We start from the raw sequence: 12089 nt of genomic DNA, 5'->3' as shown, positions 1-12089 counted from the left end.
CCTCTTCTTCTTACTCCTCTCCTCCTCTTCCTTTCGATAGTTGCCGTGCGGTGCCCAGCAGAGGCAGCAAAGTCCAGTCGGAACCTACGGGGAATCGTGAATGAACTTTTATTCCACTTTCTTGAGTTGTGTTGCTAGTCTTCGCCAATTCAGCTGCAAAACTATTCGGGAAGATAATTGCGTGGCAGGAGAACAAAAGGAGAAAAAAAGTGTCGCATTTTCACAAAAGCAGGCTTATATCATGAATTAGTTTAGGATTATTGATGAAAATGTGAATTTTCCAACAATGTGTCCATTTTGGGATTTCGACAGAAACGACGATTATTGAAAGATGAATGTGCCAAACGTTTAAATGTGTTTATCAAAAAACTAGGGATTTAAATTTGGCAACATTCAAATTCTCTATTCAATGTTTCATTTCATTCCATTTCTCATGACAAAAACAAAGCCTTTCCCCTGAGGTCATGCGCGCCCCCCAGCATCGCCTCGTACCCCTCCCTGCGGGCCCCGCCCCACTACGGTGAAGCACTGATTTAAAGGGAAAAAAAGTAGTCCAGTGCAGGAAGTACAAAATATGAGTTAATAATTTTTAAATGTCCAATTTTGGCAAGACTGTTTCAGAACATCTTAAGAATAATTGTGACCTCAAAAGAGCCGCTACCTGGGCGGAGATTCAGCGAGATTGGTGCTTAAAGGGACACTGCGTAAGATTTGACAGTTTTTCATTACGGCCAGCAGGAGGTGCTGCATTTACCGTTGTCCTTAGCTATAACAAACATGGGAGCCTCCGGAAGAGCGCCACCCCATATGTAATATCATTTCATAAGAACTAGACCTACGATTATAATTAAAACATACTGTTGGTCGTTAAGAACACATTGATACAATTCAATTTATTCTTTGAAATGAAAAACGGTCTAAATCTTGTCCATTTAGAGAACTTTCCTGTTAATATGGCGGAGCGTATGGACAAAAGCGGTAGTTTTTGCCTGAAGGAAGACTGCATTTCCTGTGAGGAGCAGCAAATAGCGTAGAGAAATCCTAATCCCCCAGTTGCCCGATCAGGTAAGCGCTAGATAAGAGCTAAATGCTAACAGAGCGTAGCTAACCGCTAGCAGATGATTTTTTTTCCCCCTTCTTGTGACGTAAACAAACTAAGAAGAAAAGGAAAAGAAGGAGAAAGTGAGGAGAGACGACGTTTCCTGCCGGCAGACAGACGGGGGCCCGGAGCCCCCCGCCCCGGCCCCGGGGTTAAAGCCCCCTGTAGCCGACAGGTCTGGCCCTCAAAGACCCTGTGTGCGTTTGGGTGAGGGGGCGGCGGATGGGTTTTGGGCTGGGGGGCTGGGGGTACAGCTGTCTCGACCACACGAGGAGCTTGTCGCTCTCTGGACTTATACCTGCATCTACAGCGCAAGGAGATAAATTTAGCGCAGGCAAACTCCCCCGCTGGTCGGTGATGGTACTGCATGGAGGTATAAGGAATAACGGTGGGGGCGGGGCTAAAAGCAAAAAACAAAAAACAAAACTGATCGACAATAATAGTAATGATGAAGTGAAGAAACAAAGTCATACCTTTTCATTATATACATAAATGACTGTTTTCAAGAAAAAATGAAATCATGGACACAATAAGAATAGGTAAGATGAAAACGAAAATATAAAAAGTTCGGAAGAAAAAAAAGCGTTACCTTTACAGTGACGTTGACTCTTGCTTGTCCAACCTGCAGTACCGCGCGAAACGCTTATTAAAGAGTAGGTTTAAAAAAAGGAAAAAAAAAATCTGAATAAAAAAATATGAAAACAGAGAAAGAAAAACATAAAAATGAGATCAATATGAAAAAAATAAATGAAGAACTAATAAGAGAGCATGAGCAAATGAAAATATGAACAATAATACATTTACATAAACATTTAAAAAGGGAAAACTAATCAAAACAACAAAAAAGTAAAAAAAAAAATATATTAAAAAATATATCAAAATATATTAGGTAAAATATTTTAAAAAGTTTAAAAACAAAAAGATGGGAGTCAATAAATTATATATGAATAACTAAATGATATGTGTATCTATATATATGAAAATCAAACAAGAAAATATAAAAAAGCAAAAAAAAATGGAAAAAGCAAAACGGTATCTACAAAGTAAAAGACCATAAAATGGGAAAATTAATAGGCAAAAAAAAATGAAAACAAGTAAAACTGTAAGAAATAAAAAGCAATGCAAAAGAAGGGAAGCTAATGTAATTAAAAAGCATCGAAATAGACTACGATGCAAAAAAAGTCAAAACAATATAACGTGTTAAATTTTTGAGAAAGAGGAACAAGAAAAGAACGCATCAAAAATGTTTATAAATAAAAGCAGATTTGAAGGAAAACAAAAACAGCAAGACAAGAAATAAACAACTGCAAAGAGGTGAAAAAAGACGACTCCAAAGTGACACATCTGACTTTTATTCTGTATCCTAACGAATGCAATTTTCTTCTTTAGTATCTACAAGGACGTAAAAAACCTTGCCTATGTTACAAAGTTTTAAAGGAGCTGAAGTTCAAGTCCAGCGCTGTCGCTGCTGCAAATTGTGACAAACAACAAGACATTTTTGTTTGTTTTTGTCCAAGCAACAAAACTTCAAAAATTCTCATGAGACTTTTCCTTTTTGCCTTTCAATTGCTCATTTTTTCACGCCAATAGGAAATTCTAAGTGTTTCTTTACTACTTGCCAAGCTAACCAAGCAGACGACATTAGCCCTAGCACGCTAGCTGGCAAACGTCACCACGTTGCCATGGTTACCAGGTACTCTTTGTAGTAGTATTACGGGAAAAGAAGTGTTTACCTGAGCTCACATGATTCGAAATCAAGTTTTTCCCGCCGGAGGGAAGCTAGCGGTTAGCACGTCCGCTTCAGCGACGGGTTCCGAGTTCAAACCTCGCGCTCAGGTCTGCTTGTACCGTTTGGGACCTCAAGCCTCTGCAGCCTCAGGGTCCTTCTTGTCTTTGACTTTGCTAGTGGATGACTTTTTGGACACTTTCTTGTCTCCTGCTTCCTTGCCGGACTCCTTGTCCCGCTCCTTCTTCTCCTTGGATGAGGACGACGATTCCTTCTTAGCTTCCTTGGCCTCGTCCTTGCTAGACTCCTTCCTGGCGTCCTTCTTTTCCTTGGATGACTCTTTCTTCTTCACGTCGCCTGCCGTCGCTTCTTCTCTCAGGGCGCCCTCCGATGGTTCGCTGGAGACTTTCTTGTCTTTATCTAAACGGCAGTGATGACATCGTCAGAAGGGGACGTGGAAATGCGGGTGTTTCAAGATCCATGTTTTTTCCAGTCAAAAGTCCCAACACTCACATTTTTAATTACATCCGCACGGGGTGGATGTTTCAGCGTCCACATTTTTCCAGGCAAAATTTGCAACACTCACTTTTCAATTCACACAAATGAGCAAAGGGGAAGTTTGGACACCCGCATTTTATGAGATGTAAGGTATGAACACCCTCAAATTTCTTCACACACTTGACTTGCTATAAGGTTTCGAATCCCACTTTGTTGGCGTTTCAAAATGCATACTTTTTCCAATAAATATTTTCAACATCCATTTTTTAATCTGTACCTACTAGAAAGGAACCACACCCATTTATCCTAGCAAAACGATTCAACACCCACATTTTTACATGTATGTGGGGGACAGTTTTCCCAGTAAAAAGACACTTATAAAAGACAGGTTTCAACCCACACTTTTTGTCAGATCCACAAGAATGTGGGTGTTTCATCACCCACATATTTTCCACTGTAAGTGTTGAACAGCATTTTTTACACTTGGGATGATGTGGATGTCGCATGTGTGTACAGATGTGGAAATGGAAGCAAAACTGGATCAAAAGTAGAACCTTGAGGGACTCCACACTGAAGATAGCCAAAGGCTGAAGGAGAAAACATGATTTACAAACAAAAATATTAAAACGTAGCTTTTTCTTTGCGTATTTGCAGACTATAAACCACAACTTTTTGCTCATGATTTGAGCCCTGCGACTTTATACTTAAGTATGAATAAGAACCTGGGATTTAATGTCTGGATTCATAAAAAAAAAAAATACAAAATAAATATAAAAAAACATAAGTGTCTGGGATAGAGTTAAATAAAAATTGGACAAGTTTAACTCTTTTCTCGCCACACAAGCTCGTTTGTTATATGAACTCGGGCGGGTGCTGGGAATGCTAACGAGGCGTTTGTCGCGCCTCAGACGGGCCGTGGCAACGCCACTCACACGGGATTAACTTTGACTTTTGTTGTCGCACGCACGCACGCACGCACTCACGCACTCTTTAGCACGGGGACAAATTGAGCGACAACGGCACCTGTTGCATTACAAAGCACCGCCACTTAACTGCAGGACCCCCAACCACCCGTCCCCTCTCCACTCTCCTGAGCCCTGTCGAAGACACATGTACACACACACACACACACACACGCAGTACACAACACACACAGCAGAAGCTGGGATTGACTATGTGATAAGATGATAAGAGGATGCTTGTCTGCCTACAATGAGACGCTCCTCTTATCTCCATGAGAACATTTACAGACCACAGACTGATGTCTCCCTCGCTTTTGTGTCTTAAATGTGTGTGTGTGATTTTGAAAAACACTCTAATTGTAATTTTCTTTTCCCTAAGATCACAAGTTACATGCGACTTTTTTTTAAACCAACACGAGCAATAAATTAGTGTTTATTAAGTCAAATGAAAACTGAAACATTGATTCATTGTAATTCTCTACCCATTTCTCTTCAAAATGACATATAATACGTGAGAGTCGATTGAAATTTGACAAAGTCGCGTGTTCATCTTTCAGTGGGGCTCATCGTCTCCTAATCCTTTATTTTTGTACTATATATTTATATATATATATATATATATATATATATATATATATATTTTTTATATATATATATATATATATATATATATATATATATATATATATATATATATATATATATATATATATATATATATAGATAGATATATATGTATATATATATATATATATATATATATACACATATACATATATATATATATATATATACACATATACATATATATATATATATATATATGTATATATATATATATATATATATATATATATATATATATACACATATACATATATATATATATATATACACATATATATATATATATATATATATATATATATATATATATATATATATATATATATATATATATATTTTTTTTTTTTTTTTTTTTTTTTTCTCTAGCCGCTGTATGAGCTTGAGATTTTTTGGGGGGGGATTAAACGGAAGGTCTCAAGAACTGGAGTGGAGCTTTGCCAAATTTTCGGGATTTGACAAATTCACCACATCCGCGTTTGTGTGTAGCAACCGTGAACCCGGAAATTTACGTCATCGGCCAAGTCTTGGGTATTTCCCGCTAAAGACGGCATTGCATTAAAGGCATTAAAAGACGGTGTTAAAAATTCTATGTGAGTCTATAAACAATAAAAAAAGCCATTTGGATGGAATTTTTTACAGCGGGTTTAAAGCGCCTTGTTTACATATAGACAAAGCCTTAATTTGAATTACTCTACCTTAATCGCTGCCTTTTTGCATATATATATTTAATTTGAGTTAAAATTGAAACTTTTCCTCTGCTGTGATACGTTCCTCCAGTATCACCACAAACACTACAGGCTAGATTCCATGATCCCAAAATCAAACACATACATACACAAACACACACACGTACAGCACAGTGGATGTTCGCTGCGGGCAGTCTGTGCGGCCGCCTGTATTTTGACGACGGCTGCGTGCAGTTGAATGCAGTGCCGCTAACAGGCCCGAGCGAGCGGAACATGCGGGCTTTGAACGTACCGCAGATAATCCGCAGATGCTGATATCATGCGCACCACGACCATTGTCGCTGTGCTTTGCTTTTTTTTTGTTTTCAGTCAGGAACAAAAATATGGCGGCGGCGACACAAAAAGATTAAACGACGACAGGAAACTTTCATTGTTGTTGAAGCCTCGCAAGGCGAGGGAGAAAATGTGAACAAAGTACTGGGAACAAAGCAAGACTAAGCTAAATGCTAAAGAAGCCGATCTTAGCTACTTACTCTTATTCCTATTTTTTTAGTGCTCACTTTTTTTTGACATTCTGAAACTTCACGCCATTCTCATTTACAATATTCACGGCAATTATTAAATTTCCCATTGATTCCCAATAAGAAGTTTCTCCGGGCTGCTTATCATTCAATCCAAGATATTTGCTTCATTCTCGGTTGAAATTTAAACTTTTCAGTTTATTCAATTCAACCTGGAAATGATTTTCAACTTACAAAAGTTCTCACTGGCCAAAAATGACAATACAAACAAAACAAAATCCGATGTATTTCCAGTGATACTTTCAAAAGAACAGATTCACATTCACAGCATTTTGCCTCATTCAATTTGCATGCTAAAGGTTCCAAGTTTTTCCAAATAAACTTCCCACAAAAAAAAAATCTTAGTGACACATTCAACATCGGGTGGAGCTGGAACATCAAAAAAAAAAAAAAAAGACCAGTTTAAAATCTGCAAAATAACGGGGGCGCAAATGATAAAGTGCCATGTGACAGGGTAATGACAAAAAAAATCATTTTTTCCCCATGGCGCCAAAGCTTTTTACGAAAGCACCAAATATGGCTAAAACGTCCGCGGACACACACATACACCCATTATACATAAATATATATGTTTATATATGTATCTACCTTCAGAAGATATAATTATGATATAATAAGCAGCTGACGCGGAGGACAAGAAGCACTCAGTGTGCTTTCTCGTTAGTGAAAATGAAACACCTCGGTCACTCATTTGCGGGAAGCCCGTTATAATATCCGTATTCCCTGGATGCCGGCGAATGGAACGGATTTTCTGACACGGCGATCCCGTCCAGACACGTCTGAAGAAGTCACGTAAAAGAAAAAAAAAGTGATTAGTCTACAGACGGCCGCTTTGTCGCTTGCTGCCATCTTGTTTTACAACGTCAACGTTTGCGGACGTTTGCGAGGGCTCCCTTGAGAAAAATCTTGGAGTTGACTGATGGGCGCGCAGGTGCTCAGAACGTTTTCCCAGCGATGGACTTTGTGTTTTTACTCTTAGTTTTAGCCATTAGCTTCCCTTCATAGTTCATATTTCCATGTGTCTCCTGTACTGCAAACAAGCTCAAACGCTCTTTGCTCTTGAGAAGGAGCCTCAAAGATGGAATTATTTGCGAATGACATGCAAAAGTGTAAAACGAGAGGAGTAACTTTATGGTTCATTTAGGTTCGGTGTTGAGAAAGTTACTTCCAGAGAGCAATAGATTTTAAAATAACACCCCGTTGGTTTCAAAATTACTCCAAAATATGTTTCTGGGCCTCATTGGGCTAAAACTTTGGGTTTCACACGGTTTACTCCCAACCCGGGCAAAACTTTGACAGGTAGCGTGAAGATAAGAAGCTACCTGGCTAGCTCAGCCAGTGTAGGATGAAACTTAATCCTAAACGCGTAAATGTGATATAATTGCTCAATATAGACTGTTTTTGGTGCGACCAATTACTTAAAAAACCTGCTGGGGGCTGAAGGATTGGGACAGATACTGTAGCTAGGGTTAGGGATCTCGTATGACGAGATACCGCGAGATTAGAACGCCAGATTTCCCACGGAACGAGATCTACATTGTTTTGGCTGCTGTTATTGGGGAAAGGGTTCCTTGATCACTTGAACTCAAGGCCTGGGGGCCAGAGCCGGCCCGCCACATCATTTTATGTGGCCCGCCAAATGCTAATTTGATTTCAAGTTTCTTACTAAACTTGCAGATTGTCTTCAAAAATAACCATTTTCCCGATCTTTTGAACAGTTTTTATCGGTCTCTGTTTTCAAAACTAGGTAAAGATGTAAACCAGCAAAAATGGCGGTTATTAGACACATGTTTTTCTATTTTTAAGTCCTAAATTTTCAGGATTTTAGAGAAATTAAAGGGGTACGTTAAAATTGAAGCTTTTTTTAGACTATTTTTAGATTTATTCCGGCCCTCTAACAGACATTATAAGTACAATGTGGCCCACGATAAAAATCAGTTTCACACCCTTGCTATAGACCCTGAAAAAATACACCTGTATTATTGCTATTGAATATTTTAAAAAGAAAAAATTTGGTAGGCCCCACTATGAATCTTGGTAGAAAAGGTCTCCAAGATTGGACAAATCCTAACTGAATTGCTTCCAGATGTTACAGTTTACGGTGTAGCATGTATGTTTTGTGTAAAAATAACAAGTGTGTGTGCATGTAACCTAAAACAAGTGTCATGTAGTCACTGGAACGCAAATGCACAAAAGGAGGGCGAGCGACACAGAAGACCACAGCTTCGGTGCTCGCTCGCCCGCTCGCTCGCTAGTTGACTGGGTGTGGTTTAATGGGCGGATTCATTCCCGTGGTCGTCCGGGATATTTTCTCTCTGGACAGAAACGCCCTGCTAGCACCATCTCAAACACACACACAGAATATGAAGACAGCTATAAAGTGGTCTGCTCAAAAAGTGTTTTTGATTACTATAAAATCGCCTCAAGTGTTTCGTGGTATAAAATCACACACGCCTCCATCAACTTCCTCATGCGCTCTGAACTCTCTCTACACAGTCGGCCACATCAGAGAGGACGTTTACAACGCCGGCTGAGTGACACGCATGCACACACACAAAGTGCATTTCCAGCTGTACATACAGCGTTACATATGTCAGCTTCCTAAAAATTAAAGCTCACGTAGTGAAAAAATCAGCATGAACACGAGACGGAGTATGGGAGACTTGACTTTGTTTTTCATAACGGTCACCAGGGTCCACCACTGTGTACTGTGCAGTACTACTGAAACGTAGCATATACCGTGTATATGTGTGGTCGCGGCTGAGCTAGCTAGGAATGCTAAAGTTAGCATTTAGTTCTGCTGCTATTTGACTGGTGAACATTTGCGTCGCCCGGCTAGCTCAGTCGGTAGAGCATGAGACTCTTAATCTCAGGGTCGTGGGTTCGAGCCCCACGTTGGGCGTATGTCTTTTATGGCCTAGTGAGAATTGGCCCTTAACTCAGAAAGGACTCTTACCCGTCAGTTTTAATCGGTTATGCTCTACAGAAATGTTAGCAAATCTACAATCATCAAGCTCACCGTTAATTTTGAGCACACATCTTATTCTTTAGTAAACCAGCCATCGAAATGAGAGAGTCTGCAACGTCTCCTCTGATAGCTGCCGAGCTAGCCAGGAATGCTAATGTTTGCATTTAGTTCTGCTGCTTTTTGACTGTCCAAAGATTGCATCGCCTGGCTAGCTCAGTCGGTAGAGCATGAGACTCTTAATCTCAGGGTCGTGGGTTCGAGCCCCACGTTGGGCGTACGTCTTTTATGGCCTAGTGAAAATTGGCCATTATCTCAGAAAAACTCCCACCGACATATCATTTAAATCGTTTTTGTGTTAGCATTTAGCTTTGGTGGTGTTTGCGTGGCCCGGCTAGCTCAGTCGGTAGAGCATGAGACTCTTAATCTCAGTGTCGTGTGTTCGAGCCCCACGTTGGGCGTACGTCTTTTATGGCCTAGTGAAAATTGGCCATTATCTCAGAAAAACTCCCACCGACATATCATTTAAATCGTTTTTGTGTTAGCATTTAGCTTTGGTGGTGTTTGTGTGGCCCGGCTAGCTCAGTCGGTAGAGCATGAGACTCTTAATCTCAGGGTCGTGGGTTCGAGCCCCACGTTGGGCGTATGTCTTTTATAGACTACTAAGACTTGGCCATTTACACTGAAAGGGCTCCCCCCGACATGTCATTTAAATTGTTTCCGTGTTAGCATTTAGCTTTGGTGGTGTTTGACTGTTATACAGTTGCGTCGCCCGGCTAGCTCAGTCGATAGAGCATGAGACTCTTAATCTCAGGGTCGTGGGTTCGAGCCCCACGTTGGGCGTATGTTTTTTATAGACTACTAAGACTTGGCCATTTACACTGAAAGGGCTCCCCCCGACATGTCATTTAAATCGTTTCCATGTTAGCATTTAGCTTTGGTGGTGTTTGACTGTTATACAGTTGCGTCGCCCGGCTAGCTCAGTCGGTAGAGCATGAGACTCTTAATCTCAGGGTCGTGGGTTCGAGCCCCACGTTGGGCGTACGTCTTTTATGGCCTAGTGAAAATTGGACATTATCTCAGAAAAACTCCCACCGACATATCATTTAAGTCGTTTTTGTGTTAGCATTTAGCTATGGTGATGTTTATGTGGCCCGGCTAGCTCAGTCGGTAGAGCATGAGACTCTTAATCTCAGGGTCGTGGGTTCGAGCCCCACGTTGGGCGTATGTGTTTTGGCCTGAGCTTGTTAATATACTTATTATTACTTCCTATAAAAAGGGGGTTTGGATTAAAAATAAATAGTAGTTTATGTATTCTCCAAGTGTGGGGAACATGCCTCCCACGATAATGGAGGCAAGACTTATTTTAGTGGCTGTAGTAAAGCATTTTGATTGGGTTATGTCAAAGTGACTTCAGAGATGTGAGAAATCCAAACAAGTAGCAAGTTGACTCAATTGAATGTGTTCATATAATTCTGAAATAGAGGACTGATTATTTGACGCGGACAGTGACATGTTCAAGTGAGTTAAATAACCAGTAAGCCATAGCCTATATCAGCCTGAGAAAAGTCCTGCGCCCAACGTGGGGCTCGAACCCACGACCCTGAGATTAAGAGTCTCATGCTCTACCGACTGAGCTAGCCGGGCTAACGATCTGAAAAAGGGCAGCATGGTCCGAAACTGAAATGAATACTATGCGCTAACTTTAGCATTCATGGCAAGCTCAGCCGATGCTGCACAAGACTCTTCAGTCACTCTCCTTTTTTGTAGCATTTTAAGCGATATGTTCCTGTGTATTGTGATACTGTTCATTTGAAGATTTACTGCCACAGAGACAGCCTACCATTTCAACCAAGCTATTGTTAGTTTAGTCGCGACTATTATACAATTTATCTCAGCACTCCCAACCCCTGGCAGGGTTTCGGACATAAATCAAATAGATGTTGGCATGCTGCATTCCACAGGCACGCACATATACATATGTACACAGATGAACACACACACACACACACACACATACTCAATGAATACAGCTCACACAAGGTCATACCCAAGCATGCATTCACCTGCAAAGTATGCATATGGTTATGAATGAGAAGACACTCAAAGGAAGCTGTCAAACGGACTGTAATCAGGGAGTATGTGAGTCTGTGGTCAATTTAGTTTTTATTTATTTATTATTTTTGTAGCGCTGTAGCCCTTTAGGACTTAGAATTCCGATATGGCAAGTACACCCCCTGAATCAGCCCGGCTAGCTCAGTCGGTAGAGCATGAGACTCTTAATCTCAGGGTCGTGGGTTCGAGCCCCACGTTGGGCGCTAGTTTACCACCCTTTAACACACAAAAGCAATCCTGTCTTCAATTCATGTTGACCTTATGGACCACGGAAAAAGAACAACTTCTAACAGTTATAATAGGTATTTTCTTTTCTGATATATTGCCGACTGATAGGCTCGTTGTTGACATGATGGTTGCTAACGTGTTTTCACTTGACATGTTCTTTGCCGACACGGTCCGATTGGGCCAAGACGGCGAGGCAGACAGACACAAACACGGAAACGCGGAGGGGGTCCGAGACGGAGAGGTCTCCAGGTACGGCAGCTGGTCATGGGAGAGCAACTGTATCTAAATACTGCAACACACGTGTGTGAAAGCCTTCTTTATCATATCTCCCGGTGCATTAACGACAAAGAACTCCTTTGGATCTGTCGCTGGTTGTAGAAAGGAAAACGGTGTCATTTTGCTCATGTGGAAAATGAAAAACGCTCTTGGGAAGCCGCTAATGATCATCAGAAAAGTCTGCTGTGATGATTAGAGGCCCACTAACTCTGCTTCCGTGATATATGGAAGCTCACTGGACATAGTTCCCACTTGAAAATAAAGCTGCTACTCAGATCATAAATCTTCATCAGGATGGGAATCGAGTAAAGAGTAATAGCACAGCT

General features: G+C 40.6%; 1 protein-coding gene and 9 non-coding genes across 11 annotated transcripts in view; 8 read left to right on the top strand and 2 right to left on the bottom strand.

The window, feature by feature from the left end:
- Positions 1–2435: 2435 nt before the first annotated feature.
- The window catches only part of bbs9 (Bardet-Biedl syndrome 9), a 90869-nt gene continuing 81215 nt past the window's right edge, over positions 2436–12089 (bottom strand). For both annotated transcript variants that reach the window (XM_088411000.1, XM_088411001.1), the window contains one exon: positions 2436–3245. In XM_088411000.1, coding sequence (XP_088267126.1) covers positions 2959–3245 — 287 coding nt within the window. In that variant the 3' untranslated portion in view covers positions 2436–2958. The remainder of the gene's footprint in view (positions 3246–12089) is intronic.
- Positions 9009–9081, top strand: trnak-cuu (transfer RNA lysine (anticodon CUU)). The gene has a single exon. It is a non-coding gene; the product is annotated as a tRNA-Lys (tRNA).
- Positions 9350–9422, top strand: trnak-cuu (transfer RNA lysine (anticodon CUU)). The gene has a single exon. It is a non-coding gene; the product is annotated as a tRNA-Lys (tRNA).
- Positions 9533–9605, top strand: trnak-cuu (transfer RNA lysine (anticodon CUU)). Its single transcript has one exon. It is a non-coding gene; the product is annotated as a tRNA-Lys (tRNA).
- trnak-cuu (transfer RNA lysine (anticodon CUU)) lies at positions 9716–9788 on the top strand. Its single transcript has one exon. It is a non-coding gene; the product is annotated as a tRNA-Lys (tRNA).
- trnak-cuu (transfer RNA lysine (anticodon CUU)) lies at positions 9915–9987 on the top strand. The gene has a single exon. It is a non-coding gene; the product is annotated as a tRNA-Lys (tRNA).
- Positions 10114–10186, top strand: trnak-cuu (transfer RNA lysine (anticodon CUU)). The gene has a single exon. It is a non-coding gene; the product is annotated as a tRNA-Lys (tRNA).
- Positions 10297–10369, top strand: trnak-cuu (transfer RNA lysine (anticodon CUU)). The gene has a single exon. It is a non-coding gene; the product is annotated as a tRNA-Lys (tRNA).
- On the bottom strand, positions 10719–10791 carry trnak-cuu (transfer RNA lysine (anticodon CUU)). The gene has a single exon. It is a non-coding gene; the product is annotated as a tRNA-Lys (tRNA).
- trnak-cuu (transfer RNA lysine (anticodon CUU)) lies at positions 11390–11462 on the top strand. The gene has a single exon. It is a non-coding gene; the product is annotated as a tRNA-Lys (tRNA).

Source organism: Hippichthys cyanospilos, chromosome 3, assembly GCF_059441005.1.
Source record: "Hippichthys cyanospilos isolate Australia breed blue-spotted pipefish chromosome 3, RoL_Hcya_1.0, whole genome shotgun sequence".
Taxonomy (NCBI): Eukaryota; Metazoa; Chordata; class Actinopteri; order Syngnathiformes; family Syngnathidae; genus Hippichthys; species Hippichthys cyanospilos.
Note: the sequence above shows the minus strand (reverse complement) of the source record. Positions and strands in the feature narration are given on the sequence as shown.